Source organism: Eschrichtius robustus, chromosome 6 (genome assembly GCF_028021215.1).
Source record: "Eschrichtius robustus isolate mEscRob2 chromosome 6, mEscRob2.pri, whole genome shotgun sequence".
Classification (NCBI taxonomy): domain Eukaryota; kingdom Metazoa; phylum Chordata; class Mammalia; order Artiodactyla; family Eschrichtiidae; genus Eschrichtius; species Eschrichtius robustus.
Window position 1 is genome coordinate 75,130,475 of NC_090829.1, and position 26,751 is coordinate 75,157,225.

The 26,751-nt window shown below is 36.3% G+C and overlaps 2 protein-coding genes across 9 annotated transcripts in view; both read left to right on the forward strand.

The window, feature by feature from the left end:
- The window catches only part of FYTTD1 (forty-two-three domain containing 1), a 35,010-nt gene extending 27,525 nt beyond the window's left edge, over nt 1-7,485 (forward strand). The window contains exons 8-9 of the mRNA XM_068546553.1: nt 1,818-1,944; nt 3,608-7,485. Coding sequence (XP_068402654.1) covers nt 1,818-1,944; nt 3,608-3,706 — 226 coding nt within the window. The 3' untranslated portion in view covers nt 3,707-7,485. The remainder of the gene's footprint in view (nt 1-1,817; nt 1,945-3,607) is intronic.
- A 3,275-nt stretch (nt 7,486-10,760) lies between these two features.
- LRCH3 (leucine rich repeats and calponin homology domain containing 3) overlaps nt 10,761-26,751 on the forward strand; it is a 113,248-nt gene continuing 97,257 nt past the window's right edge. For all 8 annotated transcript variants that reach the window (XM_068546558.1, XM_068546561.1, XM_068546554.1 and 5 more), the window contains exon 1: nt 10,761-11,036. In XM_068546558.1, the coding sequence (XP_068402659.1) occupies nt 10,775-11,036 (262 nt within the window). In that variant the 5' untranslated portion in view covers nt 10,761-10,774. The remainder of the gene's footprint in view (nt 11,037-26,751) is intronic.

Genomic DNA, 26,751 nt, shown 5'->3' on the forward strand with positions numbered 1-26,751 from the left:
CATTGTAAAGCAATTATACTCCAATAAAGATGTTTAAAAAAAACTCATAATGATCTTTAGACCATTTTATTGTTAAATATAAGACATGAAACAATAAAACTTCTAGAAGAGAAAAAAGGGGAAACACCCTGACATAAATCATAGCAGTATTTTCTTGGATCAGTCTTCCAAGCCCAAAGAAATAAGAACAAAAATAAACAAATGGGACCTAATTAAACTTAAAAGCTTTTGCACAGCAAAGGAAGCCATCAACAAAATCAAAAGACAACCTACAGAATGCAAGAAAATATTTGCAAATGATGTGACTGACAACAGGTTAATATCCAAAATATACAAACAGTTCATACAACTCAATATCAAGAAAACAAACAATCCAGTCAAAAGGTGGGCAGAAGACCTGCATAGACATTTTTCCAAAGAAGGCGTACAGATGGCTAACAGGCATATGAAAAGATGCTCAACAGTGCTAATTATTAGAGAAATGCAAATCAGAACTTCAATGAGGTATCACTTCACCTGTCAGAATGGCTGTCATCAAAAAGTCTACAAATAACAAATGTCAGAGAGGATGTGGAGAAAAGGAAACCGTTGTGATACTGTTGGTGAGAATGTAAATTGGTGCATCCACTGTGGAAAACAGTATAGAGATTTCTTAAAAACTAAAAATAGGTACTTCCCTGGTGGGCCCGTGGTTAAGAATCTGCCTTCCAATTGCAGGGGACGTGGGTTTGATCCCTGTCAGGGAACTAAGATCCCACATGCTGTGGGGCAGCTAAGCCCGAGCACACTGCAACTACTGAGCACGTGAGCCACGACTAGAGAGCCTGTGTGCCGCAACTAGAAAGCCCACCCACTCTGGAGCTCACGCACCACAACTAGAGAGAGAAGCCCACACACTGCAGCAAAAGATCCCGTGTGCCGCGGTGAAGATCCCGCATGCTGCAACTAAGACTCGATGCAGCCAAAAATAAAATAATTTAAAAAAAAAAAAAACTAAACTAAAAATAGAACTACCATATCCAGCAGTTCCACTCCTGGGTAGATAGCTGGAAAAAACAAAAACACTAAATCAAAAAGATAATGTGCATCCCAATGTTCATAACAGCACTATTTACAGTAGTCAAGACATGGAAGCAACCTAAGTATCCATCAAGAGATGAATGGATAAAGAAGATGTGGTGTGTATATATATATATATGTATGTATATATGTATACGTACGTGTATGTATGTATATATGTATACAATGGAATATTAGCCATAAAAAAGAATGAAATACTGTTATTTGCAGCAACCTGGATGGACCTAGAGAATGTTATGCTTAGTGAAATAAGTCAGAGAAAGACAAATACTCTATGATATCACTTATATGTGGAATCTATTATAAAAAAATAATACAAATGAATGTATATGCAATGCAGAAACAGACTCAAAACGGGAGAAGGAAGGGAGAAGGAACAAATTAGGTGTTTGGGATTAATGTACAAATTACTATATATTAAATAGATAAGCAATGAGGATTTACTGTGTAGCACAGGGAATTATACCCATTATCTTGTAACAACCTATAATGGAATATAATCTGCAAATACTGAATCACTGTGCTCTACACCCGAAACTAACACAATATTGTAAATAACTATACTTTAAAAAATAAAAAGAACCAGTTTTTTGGGGTTTTTTTTCTTTTGAGAATGTAAATAAAGTAGCCTTCATACATTTGAACATGTGTACAAGTCAAGATGTCTTATGTACAAAATGATTTATTTTTCTTCTTTTGATTGTTAAACTGGTCTCTTTTTAATTTTTTTCTGGTAGAACTCAGAAACCACGATTAACTCGTACTGCTGTGCCCTCATTCTTGACAAAACGGGAGCAATCTGATGTAAAGAAAGTTCCTAAAGGTGTCCCCCTTCAATTTGACATAAATAGTGTTGGAAAACAGGTAAATTTTTTTTCCCTGTATTTCTCTGGGCTGTTCACTGAAAACATTTTAATTAACAAAACAAATGTTGTATAATGAATTAAATAGGATGTCCTAATGCTCCTCAACCCCAGGAAACCACTGGTCTATCTATTTTCTGTCTCTGGATTTGCCTATTTCGGACATTTCATGTGAATGGGATCATATAATATGTGAACTTTTGTGATGGGCTTCTTTCAGTTAGCGTAGTGTTTTCGTGGTTTATCCATAATGAATATCAGGGTTTTTTTTTTTATTGTTGAATAACATTCTACCATATGTATATACTATATTTTATTTATCGGTTGATGGACATTTGGATTGTTTCCATTCTTTGTCTACTGTGAATAATGCTCTTCTGAACATTCATGTACATATGCTCACACAAAAACCTGTACATTCACATACATTTGTGTGTTTGTATATGAGTATATGTTTTTATTTCTCCTTGGTAAATACCTAAGAGTGGATTGCTAGTTCATATTGTAATTCTGTGTTTAACCTTTGAGGAAGTACCAGATTGTTTTCTGGAGAAGTAGCTGCAGAACCATTCCTACCGGCATATAAGAGGGTTCTAAATATTTCCATGTCCTTGCCAACATTTGTTATTATCTGTCATTTGATTTTAGACATTCAGATGCAGGTGAAGTGGTATATCTCACCATGGTTTTGACAGTTTTTGTATTAACCTTGTATCTTGTAATCTTGCTAAAATTCACTTAACTACTTTTAGTAATTTTATAGATTACTTAGGATTTTAGAGTTTCTTTCCAATCTTTAAACCTTTTCTTTTTCTTCTGTATTATAATGGCTAGGACCTTCAGTTCTGTGTTGAGAGCATGTTTGCTTGCCTTGTTCCCAGGCTTGAGGAGAAAGCATTAAGTTTTTCACCATTAAGCACGATGTTAGCAGTAGGTTGTTTTTATCAGATTGAGGAAGTTCCCTTCTATTTGTAATTTGCTGAGAATTTTTATTTGTTGCATTTTGTCAAATTTTTTGTGTGTGTCCATTGACATAAGAATCTTTGGAACTGAAGGTAAGAATTTCTGTATAGAAGGAAATTCGACCAAATTTATTTTGCTGATTTTTATTTTATTTTGTCACTTGTTACTTTCCTTTCAGAAATGAAGTATAATTGGGGTGCTTTTTCTGCTATTAATCAAAACCAGATTTTGATTTGAATTTGATTTAAATATCTGTAATGAACTCAGAAATTCAAGAAAATTTGTTTCAAAATATTCACAAATCTAAATAACTTTTATCAGAGGTATCACTAGAGTTGGTGGCAGTGTTTGCAGACCCTAAAAATAATTCAGATAGAGAAATCTTTGGGTATATAACTTGTAAGCATTACAGCATATGTGTTTTATATAGTACATAATATTATAATGGTTAGGAGATAGGGTTTCTGAGTCAGTTTCAATACTAAAGCTGCAAGTAGGCAACTTAACTAACTTCTCTAAACTTCACTAAATTCACCTATTTCGTATGGTGTTTGTTAGAATTAAAGGAGTTCATACATACAAATATTCAGGAAATGTTAGCTGTTTTTACTATGAATCACCATTATGATCACATTATTGTTCCAAAGCAAATGTGGCTTACAGTCAAGTTGTTAATTTTTGTTTTGTTTCGTTTTCTCTAGACAGGGATGACTTTGAATGAGCGATTTGGGATCCTGAAGGAACAAAGAGCCACTCTCACTTTCAACAAAGGAGGAAGCCGCTTTGTAACTGTGGGATAGGTCCCATGTCAAAGGGACTTTTGAGTGATGACTCTTTTAAAAATCGAATTCTTTGAAGAGTTCATCACAGAAATTCAAGAAACTTTATTTCAAAATATTCACAAGGCTAAATAACTCTTATTTTTTATTTTTGAAGTTGTTTTTTTTTTTAACATGTATAAATAATGCCGTGAAAGAATAACAGGGACTATACCTATATGTTCTTAAAGATTTCATGGTTGGCCCAGACAGAACAATTCTCTATTTGACTTCTTTGGTTTCTCATGCAGCAGAAAGAAGGTGGAAAGATAGAAATTGATTATTTTTATGATAGTGGTATTTAGGATCTCATCGCCTTTGCCCAGTTTTTTACACTTTGCCATGGTAAATCTTGGTCTTCAAGATTTGAAGTAGGTCCCTTTGTTGCTGTCACTTATTCTTTAATAGTGTTGATGTAATAAGTGCAATTGACTTTTCTTCATTAGGGATATAAAAAAATTATTAGAATTCCAGTTTGGGGGTTTAAGATTTATGGGAATATCTAAACTTGGTTCATTTTTCAAATAACGTTAGGTTAATCCTCCAGAGTTTAAGGATTAAGTAAATTAAGGATTAAGTAAATCCTTAATGCTGAACTTTTAACAAGAAATGTGACTCTAGGCATAGGCTCAGTTTAAAATGTTAGTCTTTTTAGTGTTTGAAAGCTATAAATGGGTGTTTACAAGGTTATCTGATAGAGCCTCCTTGGAGGAAAGTCCAGTGTAAAAATCTGATAATTTGTGTTTAGGAAATGAAGAAAGCATGAGAGGAAGTAGCAGGTGGAAGACAGGTAACTGAGGAGAAAAACTTTAAAACCTAGGTCACAGGTATACTGTTTGGATTTAGTGTAGTCTTGAGTCTAGTGTCCACAAAGAATTCTTCAAATGATATTTAGAATAATTATACTTTTAAAATGGATTGAGTCCCTTAGATATTTTGATAGTATAATTAGCCATAAAGCCCTAGACTTCTTTTTAGGAAAGTTAAACTTTAAGTTTGCTAAATTAAACAGTATACAGCTCTAAAAATAAAAATGTACTTGTATATGTCACCAGGTAAAAAGTGCAAAATGATAATAGAGTTACATTATAACCTTGTTTTGTACCTCTGCTTCTGATTTCTTGTATAAAGTTCAGGCATTTATGGTGAGAAGAGGGTTTTCCCCCCACACTCTGGAGGGTTAGGAGGAGTTAGTTTGTTGTGCCAAGCTAGTGCTAAACGTCCTTAGATGGTTGTAAATTATAAGTTAGGGTATAATGCCAAAACGCAGCAAAATAGACTACACGTTACAAGTTTGATCATTTTGAAGCTTAACTTTTTGGTTTGCTATAATGATGAAACCTCTAAGTAGGTGTTAGTTTCCAAACAGTGTATTATTAGTGTTGATTTTCCCTGTTAAAAAAACACAAAACATTAAGTTATGGCTCCTGCCTGCTTTGTGGTGTATACTAGACTTCATTGTTGTCTCTCATGCCCCTTGGGTTACTTGGTTTATGCTAGCCACGGAAAGCTATCAATAACAGTTTCCTGCTTATACCAAAGAATTAAATCTGATCCTTAATATCTGGTATTTTGCTTGTAAGTCTACTGATAAGGGATTATTGGAAGCCAGTCATACAATTTGAAAGTAAACTCTAGTCTCTCCATAGGCCGAGGACTCATTGCAAAACGTTTTTGCAAGTATGAATGCTTAGATTCGATCCATGAACAATACGTTTTAGACTGGTTGAGAATTACTGGTAACTTATTTTGAAGCAAAGGAAAAACAACTGAGCACGAGTTTGCTGTCTTTAGAACAGTTTGTGAAAATATGGTATAAAGATGTTTTCGTTTTCTTGTTATTTTAAATATTATTGTACAGAGCTATTATTAATGCCTTTTTTTAATCTTAAAAATTGCCCCAAATATTGATATTAAGTGCATCAAAGTGTCTTTGGTATATTAAACTTTTGCTCTTCATGCATCTGTAATTCATTTTCTTTTTAAATACAGAATCTTGCCTTTGTTACAGCCAAATTAAAATTCTTGAGTGCTAACATGTTGTATATAAACAAAAGAATATGCTTTTTTGGAGGAAAATTTTCCCTTCTTGGAATGTGGTTATAATTATCCTTTTTCAGTTCTTAAAGCTTTTTTTTGTTTTTTTTTTTTAACAGGATGCAACTTAAATTTCCCTTTGCATCAAGGTGTATCCAAAACATTGATGCAGTGCATCACAAAATGAAAGTTTATATTTAATGAGGAGATGCTTTACACTGTACTTTTTGGCGTTTTTTGGAAAAGTTGCATCTAGATTTATTCTGAAGCTGTTCATTTTTAACAAATAAAATATTACAGGTCTCACATGGTTTATTCTTAGCTATGAAGATTGAGTTGTGGTTTTTAGATCGTTCTGTGTTACAAAGAAGTTTGTAATGACTATAATTTTTAGGGTTTGAAAAGCTACCTACCAATTAAATTGGTAAATCAATCTAGACTCATATTGACCTCCCACTAACTACCTTTTGACTATTTCATTCATAGCTCCAACAGGAAGTAGCTAGGAGGAGTTAGAATAGAGAATCGAATTTACTTAGAATGCAGTATATTAGGCTGAATGAGCCTTTAGAGATCATCCAGCTTAACCCCTCTTTTTACATCTTGGTTCAGTGAGACCCAACTTTTCAAGACTTGTGTGTGGTAGAGTCACTTTTTAAGCTCAGATCTTTTAATTATCAGTTCATAATAAACTTCCTGTGAATTGAAAACCCACAAAAAGTAGTGGAATTGTGTGTGGCTTGTCAGATATCTAAGAATTGGTAGTAGCCATGCTTTAGCCTTTGTAGCACTATAAGTAAATATACTCTGCCAGTGATGATTATGAGATTTCATCACTTTGGTATTCCAGTTAGGTAGACCTATTAGAAAAGGCCAGTGCTCCTAATCAAACATTATGTATTTTTTTCTAATAGGCATAAACTTCGCCACAATTTTAATTATAAGCAAATCATAAAATACTTCTAAGTACGAAGAAACTTAGACTTTATTGCCCAGTGGTTATTTTTTGTTATAATAGATAGGTATATCATATTTTGCTGTCAATAGCTTTGTAATTCACACAGCATACACAGTGTCAGGGTAACTTCTGATTTATATTACTCTAAGGAGATAAGAGGAGAGGAAATAGCTGACTTTGCACTACAGAGAATGAATACCATACATTCTGAATGCAGGCAGTATTAGGGCAGAAAATGATTCCTTCATTTCTGATCAGTCTACCTTCGAAGTTTCATCAGAATTACATGATTACTTGTTTTTTGCCACTGTAAAAAAAAATGAAGCATGTGATTTAAGCTTTCCTTAAAAGCAAGTTCTTTTTGCATAATCAATTTGGAGTTAGCCCCTTTTTAGAAATGATAACAAAAAACCCAAAGCATTTACAACAAGAATTTTGGACTATTGCAGACCATTAATAGAGATTTAAAGATTTGTTTATAAATTGTTGACTTCGAATGTTTCTTTTTTTCCCTGCCATTACAGTTTATTTTCTATCTGAAATCTATTCAACTAAAAGCTTGATAAAACAAGGAAATGTGATACCATTCTGGAACTGAAATTCCTTTTTCTCAATGTATTTGGATGAGGTTTACCATTGTTTAAAGATGAATAGGAAAACTGTTTCCCTAGTGTGTATGTGTTTAATTTCTACTTCCACTTCTGTTTTCCTCTAAGAAGAAAATCACATTGTCTAAATTTTCTTGTATAAAGTTTTAAAAAGTCAATTATTAGTGATTCTTATTAAAGGAGTCAGAAAGGGTAAGACCAAACATTTATTGAATATATTCAACAAACCAGTTTCTGTGCTTTATATTTGAAGAGAATGGGATTGGCCAAGATTTTAATCCTACTGCTTTGAGTTTATAAAGTGGAATCTTAAAGGAGTAGCCATAATATATTTCTAGTGAGTGAAAGCAGGGAAAGGACTTTATTTCTGCATGATGGGAAACGCAGAGCTGGAGAGAGTTACCGAGATTGGAGTGAAACTTTTGTCCCTAGTGTTCAATGAGTAAACTTCCAGCCTGTAAAATACACAGGAAGAAGCAGGGAAGTTCTCTATTATTCCTAACATTCAGTAACCCCCATTGCCTATTTTTTCATCTCCTGCTTCCAGACCACAGAGCAGTAGTGGAATAAGTTATAAATCCTTGTATCCCTTTTGCTCACAGCCCTTTTGCAACTGTTTCTCATCACTTCTTTTATTCATCACTAGACTCTTTGGTGAATTCCCTACAATGACTCCATTTCCTATACCTCATTCTCACAAGATGATCTTGTCCCTTGCTTTATGTAGAATATTGAGGGAGTAGGATGAGAATTCCCTCATATTCTACCTTTACTTTGTAGATGAAACTACGAATCCTTAGAAGGCTCAAAATTAACTTCTTGATCTATCTTTTCTTCCAGCCTTTATGTAGGACTGGTTCTCATATATTGATAATAGTGTATATATAGCATCTTCATTTTTCTTGTATCCACAGGCCTCTGTTTTGGCCTTCAAATATCTACAGACTTAATGTCTACAGATATTTTGGCCTTAATGAGACACTGTTCTCAAAAATTGTAATTCTTTTTTCTCCTAACCTCCTCTGCTGTATTAGCACATAAACTCCTATTGATATACTCAGCCTAGGATATGGAAGATAATTATAGAGTTTAACATATTAAGGACCTTAAAATCTAGTTGGCTAGACAAAGTAACATCAGTCTATAAACTTGGTCAGAAGTTCAGAGACCAGGATTAGCATGGTATGTTGTAATTATAATGAGATGTGCAGGTAGTTAGGAAGAATGAGGCCATATTATAGAGAATTTGTCAGAAGAATTTGGTGTAAATGTGGAAGGTAATAGGTAATCAAATATAGATGACATCTGTGCATTTTAAATATCTGGCAACTTTCTATAGCATTGTAACATTAATATGGAATATATGGTTATGCTTTTAATTATTGCGGTTGAAATAGCTCTAAAAAATATAAAATGAGGACCTGCTCTTTAAATAGCTTAAAGTCTAAGAGTAAAAGAACAATTTTAGGAGTCCAGAATAACAAAAACCAACTCATGCATTGGATAAATGTTACTTGCCAGGGATGACCATGTTCATAAGAGACATTGATTGTGGAACTTGTCGCTGAAGAAACTAGAGCACAGTATAAAGAATTCACAGAACAGGGCTTCCCTGGTGGCGCCGTGGTTAAGAATCTGCCCGCCAATGCAGGGGACACGGGTTCGAGCCGTGATCCGGGAAGATCCCACATGCCGCGGAGCAACTAAGCTTGTGCGCCACAACTACTGAGCCTGCGCTCTAGAGCACGTGAGCCACAACTGCTGAGCCCGCATGCCACAACTACTGAAGCCCGTGCGCCTAGAGCTCCACAACAAGAGAAGCCACTGCAATGAGAAGCCTGCACATGGCAACAAAGAGTAGCCCCTGCTCGCCACAACTAGAGAAAGCCCGCGCACAGCAACAAAGACCCAACGCAGCCAAAAATAAATAATTTTTAAAAAAAGTTTCACAGAACTCTGAGCAACCAATACTAGTCAGCTTTGGCACCGAGATTAAACATTTTTACAGTCTCTTCCATTTAGGAGTTCGGGAAGTGCTAATCAAGGTTTCATTGAAGAGGTTGACCTTGAATGATGGACAGGATCTCTCTCACCTTATTTTCTTTTGCTCTCTGACATGAACTTTTTGGCCTGTGGCAGTGTTCTCCACAAGAACCATTGTAAATCATACCTGGATGTGTTCATGCTGATACTCCTTTCAATTTAGAGTATTACTCTCACCTTCCACCCTTCCTTCAGATTTGTTTCAAAACCTCATTCGACGTACAAGATTCCTTTTCTCTGAATTCTGATGGCTAATCCCCACCACTTCAATTTAGCCCTTTTTGTGGTTTTAATCTCTAATTGGCTTATTTGTCTGGATTTCATAATTACATAATAATCTAGGAAAAACTGACAGTCTGTTTCCCACAGAAAATACTGGTTGATTGATTGTAGGGGAAATTTACGTCATTTAGCAGGAACGGCTTAAATGTGTGAAAGAAACAATATGCTGAAGACTGGTTGCAGTATATGTGAGGTCTAATTGGTTTAAAATGAAGTGGCGGAAATTCCCTGGTGGTCCAGTGGTTAGGACTCCGCTCTTTCACTGTGGAGGGTGCGGGTTCAATCCCTGATCAAGGAGCTAAAATCCTGCAAGACACGTGGCGTCGGCAAAAAATTTAAAGAAAATTTTTAATCAAATGGAGTGGTATTTTCTACTTTTTCAGTAACTGAATGATTTTTTTTTTAAACTATTTCTTCAGTTCTATATTTCCCACATGTAGATTATGGTCAGATCATTTTCTCTTCCTCAATTTTGGTTCCAAACTAAAATTTTAGACTTCAATGCCGTTCACCCAGCTTTGTTCAACAATAAAATTTTGCCTAAAGAACAGGTACTATCTAAGGTGTTTGTTTTATTTTCCTTAATAAAGCTATTTTGTACAAGGAAGAAGGTTTATACAACCCTTTCAATGAGAATTATGAAGTTTGGGGCCAGGTTAACACTTCTTTTTCCCTCAGGCAATAATAGTTAATAAATCCACAAGTCTCCATTAGGATCATTTGGCTTATAGAATGACAGAAGTCGAACGTTTCTCCTCTCACTGCCAAAGTTTCTGGCAGCAACGGTGTTAAGCCTTAATATTTACTCTAATCCTCCAGTGCTGAGGAAGGAAGGTAGAGAAATTCTGGTGAGACGCGTTGTCTGGAAGATTTTTTTGTGGAGGCATGTTAGAAAGGCTGCTGGGAGCCTAGAGTAGGGAGCTGCTCCAGATTTGCGAGTTCCGTTTTAATTTCCCTTGGAAACCTCACGTGGGCGGAGGCCAGCGCCTGGATGTGCGGGGCGGCACCGCAGCCCTGCCCGTCAAGGGACCCGTCCGGGGTCTGTAAGCCCCTTTCCCCGCCCACCCATCATCTGGCCGCGCATGCGCTGAGCCGCCGGGCCGGAGAGTTGTCGGCTGGGAAATGGCGGCCGCGGGCTTGGTCGCTGTGGCCACGGCTGCAGAGTACTCTGGCCCAGTAGCGTCGGGAGGTAACCTCTCCGTTGTTAACTGCGGCCCGAACTCCGGGGCAGGCCCTGGTCCTGGCCCGGGCTCATGGAGCCGCTCCCTCGACCGAGCGCTGGAGGAGGCGGCGGTAACCGGGGTGCTGAGCCTGAGCGGCCGGAAACTGAGGGAGTTTCCCCGGGGAGCGGCCAACCACGACCTGACGGACACCACCCGGGCGGGTGAGTGGGGTGGGGGGTATCCCTGCCAACAGGAGGCCCGGGGCGCGGTCAGAGGCCGCCGCAGCCGATGCGGAGAATCGCGGGTCTTTACGTTAACGGGTCCCATTACTCCTGGTCTGGACCCGGGTACCGGGGAGAAGCCGACTGCCCCAACCCACCCAGCCCTGGGGCCTGCGGGCCAGACCCCGAGCCTGGGGCGAGGCGGACAGCAGCGTCTCTTGAGAAAGAGGGCCATAGGGGACTGATGGGGAGTGTTTTACTCTCTTAGAAAATTAACTTGTGCCGCTGCTGAGGTAGACCTTTGCTCCGCCCCGGGTTTTGCAGGCCCTTTCGTACTGGGGATGCCAGATTGACTTTACTAAGATTTAGGTTTGTAGCGCGCTCTTAATCGGAGTCGCATTGGTCGCTGCATTGTCAGGAAAGCATGACTCCCGCACAGGCGTGTTTTTCAAGAGTTGTTGTTTTTAGTGTGAACCCGAACGCTTTAACTTTTCTTTCTCCCCTTCGTCTAGGTGACTTACCAAATGTACTTGCAAAAAATAACGAGAGCTCACCTTCAGACTCTCACTCCTTTCCTCTTTCCTCAGGCCCCCTCAAAGAAAGTTGAAGGAAGAAAACTGTTTAGAAAAGATGCATAGGTTGCCTACCGTATCTGTACTTAATGCTTTTTAAAAACAAACATCAGTTTGCCTTATCTATATTTTTTTAACACAGAAAAGAAAATAAATGAGGTATTATTTGGTTTTCTTAGTTGTAGAGAACAATGTCTGGTGACTGAGGTGTTCAACATAATATGTTTCTCTTGTGTTTAAAGCATAGCTTTCTCAGGGAGTAGATTAAAAACAGAGTCAATCCCCTTATATATAGTGTGGTATGATGTAATTATTTTCATATACCTTTCCTAAGGTGTTAACTTCTCCTATGTTTGTGCATTCATTAAAGATTGCTAAGTATTACATATGATTCACTCATTTTAGAAAGATAAGCAAAACTGTTAACACTACTTCAAGAAACTATTCTTTCCAAAGAAACTTTTGCTCTAGTGTAAAATGGAAGGAATCAAATACCTATTTGTTTAATCTCTTTTTGGAAACAGTTGTACTGAATATAGTTTGTATTTTTTAGTGAACGACATTAAGATTAAATTTTCTTGCTGATGTAAATATGAGCAACCACTTGCCTTTTGCATGTATTCTGAGAGACAACATCTAAAATTGTCATTCATACCCCAGATTTCGCGATTCTGTTCAGGAGATGGCTATATGGCATATGACTGGTCAGGAGATGGATAGCATAGTGATTTCATATGGGCATGAGTCATTTCAGTATTAGTACATTAAGCGTGGAGTTAAATAATACGTTGATTACAGGAGTTTATCTAGCTCACTGTCTTACCTGCTTTTAAATAGTTCTAGGACCAGAGTGTGTTTTGCCTTTAAGAAATATTTTTTTAACTAACAAAACCCAAAGGCATTTATGAAGAATAATAAGTAATCCCAATGAATTTTTCCCTTACTATGCCCTGAATTTTTAATTTGTTATTATCCACACTTATTTTTATTACTTTGATAGTTTCTTTATAAACCAAATTTTTTGTTGGTCGACACTTTATCTGGCCAGAAAAAGTGTAGAGGGGAAGAAAAAGATTACAAGGTACTTTATAACCTATTAGACTAGATTCATTTCTAACATGTTAGAAATATCACTTATTAAGTGTAAGAAATTTTTGGCAGACCTTGGTGAGTACAAAAATACTGAAATATTCTCTGAATTATTTTAAACAGGTGATTTGATATGGATAACATCACTGATAGGGTTTTCACTGTTTACTATTCATTGGTAGGTGTTTAAAATACATTGCCTTGTTAAATGCTTAACTACCAATGGATTAAATATTATTATCCCTCATTCGCAAATGAGGAATCACTCAGAATTTACAGATGAGTCACTCAGAGAGAATCATATAAATAATATTAGTGGTAGAATTTCAGCCCGGTTCCATCTTACTCTTTTCTCTCCACTATGCCACACAGCCTCTTTACGTACAGATAGATATTACCATTCCTGTTTTTACAGATAGTGAAACCAAGGTTTGGAGAGAAAGATAATTTGCTCGAAGACCTGTAGCTAAAGGCCAAGGAAGGTGGTGTTAGCCAGGATTTGAGCCTAACTCAAATCCTGTTTGAGGTAACTCCAAAACCATATACTACCTGTTACACAGGGTACTTTGAATTCAGACCCAACTTTTGTTGGCTAAAATGTTTTGTTTGGGCCCTATAGAAAATTTAAAGCCAAAAAAATTATTTGAACGTTATATTAAACTTGCCACACAGTCTGTTCTTTCCTAATGTATAGAATGTATCTGGTAGAGCTGCTGTCCTTACATTTTAAGAAACAGCACATATTACCCATTTCATTTATAACTTGACATGATTAGAATTCATCATGCAGCATTTTCTTGAGGTTTTTCCTTCCTGTTTGTTTTAAAAGGTAGATCTTTAGAAAAAGGGAAATATTTATTTGGGAATGAGTTACTTGATCCAGGGAACAAGGAAAATCTTAAAAGAAATCCTGAAAGACTTTTGGGGGCAGAAAGGATGTAGCTTGGATTTGGGGAGGCAGAAATGAGAAGGAAGGCCATTCCGGGCAGTGGAATGGATCCCACCCCGACACAGGGTGTGCACATAATTCAGGGTTAGCCAGTCAATGTAGTCCATCCCTCTGGCAACAGTGATGGTTCAGAGATAGGCACATTTTCCTGTCAGCACATGAGAGTGTTAATTTTTTATTGGAACTATTGAGAAAGAGGCATGCTTTGAACCCTGGGGTTGCTGAAAGAATAGAATGTGAACCTGGAGCTTGCCAATAAATTGAAAGCAGAGCCAAAAGATGGAAAGCGTGAGGCCAAGTTCTGTTGGTAACCTTTGAACTTTTGGATCAATAGCCAGGCCTTAAGTTAGTGGTATCCTTGGACTTTCAAATTATGCAAGCTAATAAATTCCCTTTATTGCTTATTCTGAGTAGACTTTTTGAAACAAAATAGGAGTCCTGACTAATACAGTGAGACTGCTCTTGATGAAGTTGTGGGGAGGTCAGCTTGGTCAGAATAAATGGTTGGATTAGAGCATATGAGAGCTACCTTTTGCATTTGAGGCAGCTAGATTGATGATAGGTTTGGAGAGAGGGAGAGTAGTCAACAGTCATTCATTCAACAAACATTTATTGATTAAGGGATTTTCAGGTGTAGATACACAAAGAGAACCAAGACACTCCCTGTCCTCAAAGAACTTAAGGGATCTAATGAAATAGAATAAATAGATGTAAAGATTATTTGAATTGTCTAATAATAGCAAAACTTTATGCATAAGGCATTATGCTACTTAATATAGTGGAAACAAAAACAAGAAGAGACTCTAACCTGCAAGCATTAAAAATCTAGTAATTTGTTTGGCCGGCTGCAATAACAATCCAGGAATGAAAAACAGTCAGAGATCACATTGGAAAATAAAAGTGTACAAATGCTGACCGAATTTATTTTTTTTTAAAGAGACAGAATGCATCAAGTTGACTGAGCTATTAAACCTGTAGGACTAGGAAGGTGGTAATGCTACTGATAATAATAGTAGCGAACATTTATTGAGCTGTTAGCATATTCCAGGTATTGTACTAAGCTGTATATATAAAATGCACATACAACAACCATGAGTTGTAAGTACTAGTTTTAACCCCATTTTACACATGAAAAAATGGAGACTTGAGATTAATCTGATCAAGGTTACACAGCTAATAAATGACAGAACTGGGATTCAAATTCAGATACATCTGATCCTGAAACTTCTGTTTTTGATAACTAAGCCACTGACAAAGAAGTTTGCTACACAATTTCTTTAGTTTGCCTGATACCTTTAAGTGTCTGGTAGCACATCTAGTTAATCTGTAGCAGCAAATAGAAATGTAATCTGGAACTTTTAAGAGTGAAGTTAGAACTATAGCATAAATTTGAGACAGTTGTAATGAAGAGTTTATGTGATTCTTGGAGAAAGAGGGTCACTGACAACCATGGGATACACCAGCATTTAAAAAGGCAAGAAGAGGAATCAGCCTGAGAAAAAACCAGAAACAAAGTTTTGTAACCAGGCCTGTACTAGAATTAGGAGAATCCTAAAGCCAAAGGAACCGTAGTAACCATCTTAAGTTATTTTACAGATGAGAAGCAGTCTCAAAGATTAAGACTTTGTTTAAGATTATGTAGTGAAGTGGTGCTGTTTTACAGAAGGCAAATAGGGTCATAGTCGAAGGTGTAAGAAATCTTTTCTGAATGGAAGATAGAAAACAAGAAACCAAGGATTCAGCTTTGGGAAAAAGCCTATGGTTGATGGCAGACGGGGAAGACTAAGATTACACAAAAAAAGGAAACAAATTGAGGTGTAGTGGGTGAGCCAAGGTAACACAGTCTTATTGAAGCCGTGAGCGTTAAGGCTTTCAAGAATTGCGGGGGGTGGGGGTGGGGGCGGGGAAAAAAAAGAACTGGGTACTTATTTCCCATGTAAAGAAGAATGAGGAGTGCCTGAAGACCATTTAATTTTTCAAAAAAGCAATCTGTAACCCACAAAATTATGGTTTTGTTAGTCTTGGAAATATGCACTGGAATGCCAGGTCTTAAGTGGAAATCATATTTTTCTTGGATCCTTATTTATGTATATTTTGTATCAACCACAGTATATGTACTGTGAATTTTTCTAGAACAGTGCTGTCCAATATGGTAGCTACTAGCCATAAGTGGTTATTAAAATTAAAATAAGTTAAAATTTAAAAATTTGGTTCCTGGGCTTCCCTGGTGGCGCAGTGGTTAAGACTCCGGCTGCCAATGCAGGAGACACGGGTTCGGGCCCTGGTCCGGGAAGATTCCATGTGCCGCAAGGCAACTAACCCTGTGCGCCACAACTACTGAGCCTGCACTCGAGAGCCCGCAAGCCACAACTACTGAGCCTGCGTGCTACAACCACTGAAGCCCACGCGCCTAGAGCCCACGCTCTGCAACAAGAGAAGCCACCGCAATGAGAAGCCCGCGCACTGCAGCGAAGAGTAGCCCCCACTCACCGCAGCTAGAGAAAGCCCATGCAGAGCAGTGAAGACCCAACGTAGCCAAAAATAAATAGATAAAATAAATAAAAATTTTTTTTTTAATTTTTTTAATTTTTTATTTTTTTACTTTTTTTCTTTTTCTTTTTTTTCACACACACACTGTATTTTATTTTTACAAGAGATAAATACACTGACACCAAGCATTGTACATGGATGACCACAACAAAAGCAACAATGATTGCAATTACCAAACATGAAACACACTCATACTATGTCATAATATTGACATTCAGTCCAGTAATCCTCCACTGTAACAGCTCCTTTACTTTGCAGTGAAAATTGAATTGTATATTCTTTGCCTCTGAGTCCTTGTGGGATTTTTTTTTTTTTTAATTCAGACAGAAAGTCACAAAAATTATACTCATCCTCATCAGTTCACTCAGTCCCATGTAATTAATTTTTTTTTTTCATCTTGATCTTTTGTTAGCACTTTTATGAGTTCATCAGTTTTTCATTAGAGTTCTGAAAATTCAGTTCTGCTTATTCATTCAGTTCAGCAGTACAGTCAGTTACCAGAAACCTGTACTTGTCAGAGACTTTTCCATGAATTTCTTAAAGATGAAACCCTTTTATAGGAACATATTTGCAATAGCATCAGAGTACACACAGAACTGTCTGTAAATGACAAAAGACTTAAAAATGACCACAGTTAAAGATTTGATGAAAGTTCATAATAATGCAGTTGACAAGAAAATTAGTTATTTCTGAGATATACATTTTAAAGTAATAACTAGGATTATGACTTATAACATTATACCAGAACATATAAGATTTTTAGAAATTTCATGTAATGTCTGAAACATTTATGTTAACATATTTCCATACAAATAACCCAATGAAAGTTTAGTATTAGCTGTTTTGTTTGTTTGTTTGTTTTTTATACTGCATGTTCTTATCAGGCATCAATTTTATACACATCAGTGTATACATGTCAATCCCAATCGCCCAATTCAGCACACCACCATCCCCAGCCCACCGCAGTTTTCCCCCCTTGGTGTCCATATGTCCGTTCTCTACATCTGTGTCTCAACTTCTGCCCTGCAAACCAGCTCATCTGTACCATTTTTCTAGGTTCCACATACATGCGTTAATATACGATATTTGTTTTTCTCTTTCTGACTTACTTCACTCTGTATGACAGTCTCTAGATCCATCCACGTCTCAACAAATGACTGAATTTCACTCCTTTTTATGGCTGAGTAATATTCCATTGTATATATGTACCACATCTTCTTTATCCATTCGTCTGTTGATGGGCATTTAGGTTGCTTCCATGACCTGGCTATTGTAAATAGTGCTGCAATGAACATTCGGGTGCTTGTGTCTTTTTGAATTATGGTTTTCTCTGGGTAAATGCCCAGTAGTGGGATTGCTGGGTCATATGGTAATTCTATTTTTAGTTTTTTAAGGAACCTCCATATTGTTCTCCATAGTGGCTGTATCAATTTACATTCCCACCAACAGTGCAAGAGGGTTCCCTTTTCTCCACACCCTCTCCAGCATTTCTTGTTTGTAGATTTTCTGATGATGCCCATTCTAACTGGTGTGAGGTGATACCTCATTGTAGTTTTGATTTGCATTTCTCTAATAATTAGTGATGTTGAGCATCTTTTCATGTGCTTCGTGGCCATCTGTATGTCTTCTTTGGAGAAATGTCTATTTAGGTCTTCTGCCCATTTTTGGATTGGGGTGTTTTTTTAATATTGAGTTGCTTGAGCTGTTCATATATTTTGGAGATTAATCCTTTGTCCATTGATTCGTTTGCAAATATTTTCTCCCATTCTGAGGGTTGTCTTTTCGTCTTGTTTATGGTTTCCTTTGCTGTGCAAAAGCCTTGAAATTTCATTAGGTCCCATTTGTTTATTTTTTATTTTATTTCCATTACTCTAGGAGGTGGATCAAAAAAGATCTTGCTGTGATTTATGTCAAAGAGTGTTCTTCCTATGTTTTCCTCTAAGAGTTTTATAGTGTCCAGTCTTACATTTAGGTCTCTAATCCATTTTGAGTTTATTTTTGTGTACAGTGTTAGGGAGTATTCTAATTTCATTCTTTTACATGTAGCTGTCCAGTTTTCCCAGCACCACTTATTGAAGAGACTGTCTTTTCTCCATTGTATATCTTTGCCTCCTTTGTCATAGATTAGTTGACCATAGGTGTGTGGGTTTATCTCTGGGCTTTCTATCTTGTTCCATTGATCTATGTTTCTGTTTTTGTGCCAGTACCATATTGTCTTGATTACTGTAGCTTTGTAGTATAGTCTGAAGTCAGGGAGTCTGATTCCTCCAGCTCCGTTTTTTTGCCTCAAGACTGCTTTGGCTATTCGGGGTCTTTTGTGTCTCCATACAAATTTTAAGATGATTTGTTCTAGCTCCGTAAAAAATGCCATTGGTAATTTGATAGGGATTGCATTGAATCTGTAGATTGCTTTGGGTAGTATAGTCATTTTCACAATGTTGATTCTTCCAATACAAGAACATGGTATATCTCTCCATCTGTTGGTATCATCTTTAATTTCTTTCATCAGTGTCTTATAGTTTTCTGCATACAGGTCTTTTGTCTCCCTAGGTAGGTTTATTCCTAGGTATTTTATTCTTTTTGTTGCAATGGTAAATGGGGGTGTTTCCGTAATTTCTCTTTCAGATTTTTCATCATTAGTGTATAGGAGTGCAAGAGATTTCTGTGCATTAATTTTGTATCCTGCAACTTTTCCATATTCATTAATTAGCTCTAGCAGTTTTCTGGTGGCAGTTTTAGGATTCTCTATGTATAGTATCATGTCATCTGCAAACAGTGACAGTTTTACTTCTTCTTTTCCAATTTGTATTCCTTTTATTTCTTTTTCTTCTCTGATTGCTGTGGCTAGGACTTCCAGAACTATGTTGAATAATAGTGGTGAGAGTGGACATCCTTGTCTCGTTCCTGATCTTAGAGGAAATGCTTTCAGTTTTTCACCATTGAAAATGATGTTTGCTGTGGATTTGTCATATATGGCCTTTATTATGTTGAGGTAGGTTCCCTCTATGCCCACTTTCTGGAGAGTTGTTATCATAAATGGGTGTTGAATTTTGTCAAAAGCTTTTTGTGCATCTATTGAGATGATCATATGGTTTTTCTTCTTCAATTTGTTAATATGGTGTATCACATTGATTGATTTGCGTATATTGAAGAATCCTTGCATCCCTGGGATAAATCCCACTTGATCGTGGTGTATGGTCCTTTTAATGTGTTGTTGGATTCTGTTTGCTAGTATTTTGTTGAGGATTTTTGCATCTATATTCATCAGTGATATTGGTCTGTAATTTTTTTTTTTTGTAGTATCTTTGTCTGGTTTTGGTATCAGGGTAATGGTGGCCTCATAGAATGCGTTTGGAGTGTTCCTTCCTCTGCAATTTTTTGGAAGAGTTTGAGAAGGATAGGTCTTAGCTCTTCTCTAAATGTTTGATAGAATTCACCTGTGAAGCCATCTGGTCCTGGACTTTTGTTTGTTGGAAGATTTTTAATTACAGTTGCAATTTCATTACTTGTGATTGGTCTGTTCATATTTTCTATTTCTTCCTGGTTCAGTCTTGGAAGGTTATACCTTTCTAAGAATTTGTCCATTTCTTCCAGGTTGTCCATTTTATTGGCATAGAGTTGCTTGTAGTCGTCTCTCATGATCCTTTGTATAAAAATAAATAGATAAAATAAATAAATTTTTAAAAATTAAAAAGAAAAAATTTGGTTCCTTAGTTGTACTAGCCACATTTCAGGTGCTTAGTAGCCACATGTGTCATATTGGACAGCACATTAGACAGACCTATTGTCTGTTATGTTGGATAGCACAAATAATAGAATTTTTTCAACATCACAGAAAGTTATATTGGACAGTGATGTTGGGGCATACTGTCTTGAATAGAATTGAAATTTTCTTCTGCATTGTGTATTTTATAAGTCATACTTCTTTTGGCAATGTCTTTCTATGTCCGTGAATACAATAAGCCACCATGGTCACTAGAAATGAAAACACCTAAATATGGTTGAGAAGGCCAGAGGCAAAGGGAGGAGGTAGCGGCAAATGGGGGCTCAATCATAATTACAAGATCTTTGCTAGCATCTCAGGGCTGGGAGGGGATATATAATTTTTTCTTTTAGAAATAATATCTTGTTAATAAAAACTGTTTAAGCATGTCATCTTTGTTAATAGGGACATTAACTATATATTTGACACATTTAGCATCCACTGAGTATTATGTGTTGAAATCGGGAAGCTTCTAAGAGCCTTAGTAATAAGAAAATAGTAGAAAACACCGAAGCTAATTTTATTTGATTAATCAGACTTTCAATTTAGTATACTTAAAAATCATTCCTTCGGATATTAAGAGTTGTACATGCTCATTGTAGAACAAAAAGTTATAAAGAAGACACTAAAGATCATTTGTAATTCCACTTACCAGAGATAACTGGTAATGAAGCCTGGTTTGAAATCTTCGAACATTTTCTTCATGAAATATACATTCTCACTTTTTAAAAAAATTCTAAAAATGGGATCATACAAAGGCTGTTTTATCATCTAATTTTTTTTCACTACATGAGATACAATATCAGAAAATATAGATCTGTAGCATAATTTTTAATAGTAGTCCACTATAGATATACTGTCTTTTAATTTACCCTCTTGACACTTCAGGATTGTTTCGACTCTCACCATTACAAATGATATTGCTGAGAGTAACTTCGTGCGTATGTCTTTGCAGACTTGTTTAATTATTTCCTTAGGATAAATTCCTAGAAATATAACTGATTGGTTAAAAGATAGGCACAGTTTTAGGTTTTTTTAAAATACAGATTGCAAAATTGTACTTCCAAAAGGGTTGTTCAGCTTAGATTTATACCAGTAGTACATGAGTTGTCTTCACTTTGCACCCACTGATTTTATTCTTTTTGATCTGTGTCCGTCTGATAGATGAGAGATAATATCTCCTTGTTCTGTATTCAGTGCATCTTGAGGAGTGTAATTTTTACTACAATAAGAAAGTAGTATATAAATACAAGGGGAAAATATTTATTTCTTCTAGTTTTTTCTATGTCCTTTTGTCATAGAACCAGCTGATGACAAAGAATCAGAAGCTCTTTGTGCATGTATATAAACTCCTGTATATTTAATTTGAATTCCTTTGTAAGAGTAACACATATTTATTATAGAAAATTTAGAAGAACAAAATACACAAGGTAGAGGAAGGAAAAAAGGAATAATACTACTGCATAGATAAACCACTGTGAACGTTTTGACATATTCTTCCAAGTTTTTTTTTAATGCATGTATGTATATATTGAAAAACATGGTATCAGCTTTTTGTAGTTTGCTTATTTCCACTTCATAGTATATTAGAAATATTGTGTCATATCTATTAACATTTTCTTATAATAGAATTGTAATGGTTGCAAAGTATTTAATTGTATCTTTGTATTTAACCAGATCCCTTTTATTGGGCATTTAGACTATTTCTAATTTTTTATTGTTATAAATAATACTATGAACACTTTATATACATAACTCTTTGCTTACATCTCTCATTATTATCTCTTATTGGGTAAATTCCTAGAAGTGGAATTGTTCTAACAAATTATATGCAACTTTTATAATGTTAAGTAAACATAATTTACAAACAAAATTACAAAAGCAGTTACTCATAGAAACAGTGTTGCATATTGTATATAGTTTAACTAGGTTTATAGGCCACCCACAAAAAAGTAATTTTTTTTCTAAACATGAAAGTCAGCTTAACTCACATTTCATACCTCTTTATACCTAAAAACCGTGATCTCCCACATGTCTCTCTCTCTCTCTATAAAGAGTGTGTGTGTTAATGACACAAATTTTTATTGAAGTACCTCTAACCTCAGAGAAGATCTGGGGTATAGAACTTGAAGTTGCCTTAATAGGGAACTTGAAATTTGAAGGCTTGGAATTTTATTAAGAATTCTACCCTATATTATATGTTCATGCTTGTTTTAATACAAATCTATGGCTTCAAATTACCCACCATTAAGGAAGACCAAACCAAATAAGTTTCTATAATGTTTATTCTGTTGTTTTCTGTAATCCATCTCTCCCCCCACCAGCCCCAGTATGCTAGTTTCACAAGTATGGATATAATATTGTATATACTACTACTCTTTATAACAAGGTTTCTGTGGAAATATGTATATTGAATTGCAATGTGGGATGCTAAGAACACATCTCAGGAAACAACATTTATAACTCCCCTCTTACAGCTTTACCTCCTGTTTGGAATGAGAAATCCTATAGCTCTAATATAGTCTCATCCACATGCTTCTTCCTTTCTCTTCTGCTTGAGGAACAGCACAATTCTTATATTGTACTGACACAATAGAAAAGACTTAAAAAGATTACTTGTGTCCTTCCCCACCCCCACTCCCCTCCCCTCCTGCAACAGACACATGTTTTATAAAGAGAATCAGAGACCATGGGGAAGATCATGGCTGTTGGGTATAAAGCCGTCTGAAATAAGATTTAAATTGATCTTTCGGGGAAAAATCTGGACTCAACTGTACTGGCATTGTTTTTTAAATAGGAAGGGTAAATAGTAGGATGGTGCCTTTAGGAGGGGTGAGAAGATGTGTCATAGATCATCACAAAATCAATGTTGAGACTAGAAGAATGGCAGCAGTGTTGGGGCCAAGGATTTGTTTCCTAGGGTTCATTTCCTTTTACCGTGGCTGTATTTGGGGGCTAGATGGTTAATATTATCGCATATTATAGCGTGAAATATGACTTTTAAGTTCATCTATGAAGCAGTTATTCCACTGAAGCTCGGAAGAAAATATATGGTTAATATGGTAATTCACAAAAGGAACATTATTTTGAGTTCCTAAAGTAGCCAGCAATATCAAATGCAATGCTACTAATTTTAGAATCATAAACTAGTCCTAAAAATTTAAGGCATTTCCTTACTTTCAACTTTCTCCCTTGCTCCTCTAAATTTGTAGATTTTTATTATTTGAAGGAAATGTTAAACGAAGGATTTTAACTGGTTAAACATATTTCTTACAAAAACTAGGTAATTGATTTTTTTCATTAAAAACGGGTTTTTAAAAATGACCTACAATCATAGAGAGTGAAAAGATAAACCACAGAGTAAGAGATTTCCAATAAATACAACAAACAGGTGCTATCCAGAATACGTATAGCGTTTCTACAAACAAGAAGATAATACAATAGAAAACTGAGAAAACACTTCAACTGGTACTTCACTAAAGAGGAATTCCAAATGACCGATAAATATGTGAAAACCTGCTCAATCTCATTAGTAATCAAGGGAATGGAAAATAAAACCAAACTGAGGTACTTCTCACAGATTGACAGTACCAAGTACTAGAAAGAAAGTAGAGTTGTCCCTCAGTAGCCTCAGGGGAATGGTTCCAGGACCCTCCACAGATACCAAAATCTGCGGATGCTCAAGTCTCTTATATAAAGAGGGCATAGTATTTGTATATAACCTATGCACATTCTCCCGTATACTTTAATTCATCTCTAGGCTACTTGTAAGATTTAATACAATGTAAATGCTGTGTAAATAGTCGCTGGTGCATAGCAGATTCAAGTTTTGCTTTTTGGAACTTTCTGGAATTTTTTCCCCAAATATTTTCAGTCCGAGGTTGGTTGAATCTGCAGATGCAGAACCCACAGTTACTGAGGGCCGACTACAGAGAATTGGGGGCACTCATACAGTGCCAGTGGGAGTTGAAACATACTTAGTAAAGTTGAAAATACACATACTTTGTAAGCCAGAAATTCCAGGCTCTGAGGTACATACCCCAGAGAAACTTGTAGAAGTACACCAGGACATATGTATAAGAATGTTCATAACATTGTTCGTATTTGACAAAATAGAAACAACCCAAATGATCATCAATAGAATGGGTAAATCAGTTATGGTATATTTATGTGATTTCACAGCAGTGAAAATGAATAAGCTACAACTGCATGTAATTACATAGATGAACCTTGGAAACATGTTGAGCAAGTGAAGTATATGACACTATATATGCAGCACAAATATATTTAAATAAAGTTAAAAAACAAGCATAATCATTCCTAAATGCTAAAATGCTAAAACTATTTAAAAGAGCAAGGAAATGATTACCATAAAAGTTAGGATAATGGTTACTTGTAGGTGAAAGGGAAAACGTTAGAGGAAAGGAGGCAGTGGGTTAAAGGTGGGTGTATTTCTGAAGTACTGAAAATATTCTTTTTTTTTTTATAACATTATTTTTTCTATGCCATTTACTTGCTGCTTTTTTTTATTATAAATTTATTTATTTTATTTTTGGCTGCATTGGGTTTTTGTTGCTGCATGAAGGCTTTTCTCTAGTTGCAGCGAGCGGGGGCTACTCTTTGTTGTGGTGCACGGGCTTCTCATTTGCGATGACTGCTCTTGTTGCGGAGCATGGGTTCTAGGTGCGTGGGCTTCAGTAGTTGTGGCACGTGGGCTCAGTAGTTGTGGCACGTGGGCTCAGTAGTTGTGGCTCGTGGGCTCCCTAGAGCGCAGGCTCAGTAGTTGTGGCGCACGGGCTTAGTTGCTCTGCGGCATGTGGGATCTTCCGCCACCAGGGCTTGAACCTGTGTCCCCTGCATTGGCAGGCAGATTCTTAACCACTGTGCCACCAGGGAAGCCCGAAAATATTCTCTTCTTTAACCTACGTTCATCACCTGTATGGTTGTTCACTGTATACTTATTTTAAAAATTGTATATTTATGGTTTGTTTACTTTTTTCATGTACCTCTTTGTTTAGGCTTACTTATTCATTCTTAATTAACTCCTGTATTACTCATAGCACCTCTTCTTTTTTAACTTCTCTTTTTCCATCTCCTCTATCTCTTTACCATCCCCCTTCCCCAGTCAGGCACTTTTCTTGCTTCACAATGAGCAATATTTTTTGCTGTCACAATGAACAGTATTGTCTTTTTTCATACTAGATTGGGAGCTTCTTAAAGAAGGTATATTAGTTTTCTCTTGCTGCATAAAAAAATCATTATAGACTTCGCAGCTTAAAACAACATTCATTTATTACCTTACATCTCTATAGGTCAGAAGACTGGACTCAGCTGAGTTATCTACTCATGTCTTACAAGACCAAAATCAATGTGTTGGCCAGGCTGAACTCTTATCTGGAGTCTTAAGGGAAGAATTTCCCGGATCATTCAGATATTGGGAGAATTCAGTTCCTTGCAGTTATAAAATTGAGGTCCCCATTTCCTTGCTGGTTGTTGTTTTTGGGCTGCTCTGAGGTTCTGGAAGCTATCCACATTCCTACAACATGGCCGCCTCCACCTTCAAGCCAACAATGGTGTGTCCTGCTTGGAATCTCTGACTTCTGCTATCAGCCAGAGGGCTCATGTGATGAGATTGGGTCTAGCCAGATTATCCTCTTTTGTTTAATTCGGAGTCAGTTGATTAGTAATTACTTACTTATATCTGCAAAATCCCCTCTGCCACATAAGGAATGTAATCAGTGTATATTTCATATTCACAGTCCCAGGGATTAGGGTGGGAGATCTTGGGGGCCAATTTAGGATTCTGCCCACCATAGAGGGTTCTGTCTCACTTTCTTTTTATTGTACATCACTTAGTACAATACCAAATATCCTTTGAGTGTTTATTGTTTGGATGGGTGGATGGATGGATGGGAGGGTGAGTGAATGAGAGGGCAAAAACAGGAAATGAAGAGCCTATTCTCTTTCTTAGCTTTGGAAATAGTGACAACTGACTTCTGTGTGACTGGGTGTAATGAGGACCCTTGGGGCTTCAATGATATAGTAGGATTCAATCAAAACATTCTCAAGCATAATACCAGTGAATATACTTCCCTTTTATGTCAAAAGTCAGGTATTCAGACCCTCTTTAATTGGTGTCATAGAAGATAAGAGTGATGATGTTATTGATACATGTGCTAAGACTCAGTACCCCAAAATATAACCAGTAGCAATTGAGAGTCTTTAGGTGTTTGAAAATTTTCAAAATACGACCTTGATTTGCTAATAAAAGAACTAAAACAAATTTTAAACTCCTTACAGTGAAGTAGGCTTTCCATGTATATTCAGTATTTATAACTTTGATAATTACAAGTTTTTGTAAGGCTCAGATATCCAAGGAGACTCTTAGCCTGGTAAATATGTGATCCTTTTTCTAGATCAATAACATTGTGATTTCTGGTCATCTATTATCAAGTGACAGACCATAGCCTATTGGTTCTCAAACTTTAGTGTGCATAAAATCCCCCATTGCACTTTTTAAAAAATGTACATTCCTGAGTCCAGACCCTAGAGAGTCTGATTCAGGAGATCTGGGGTGGGGTCCATTAAGCTGCATTTTTAACAAGCAATCTGTTAGTTCTAGGTGCAGTTGGCCTAAGAACTACCACTTAAGAAATTCTTCTATAGACTCTGCTACTTTACTCTAAAATTCATTTAGGAAAACAGTAATTTTTCACTTCCTAAAGATATCTTGATTAGGTAAGCCAAAGATTTTATTCAATTGAAAAAAAAAATTTTAAGTATAAAATACAG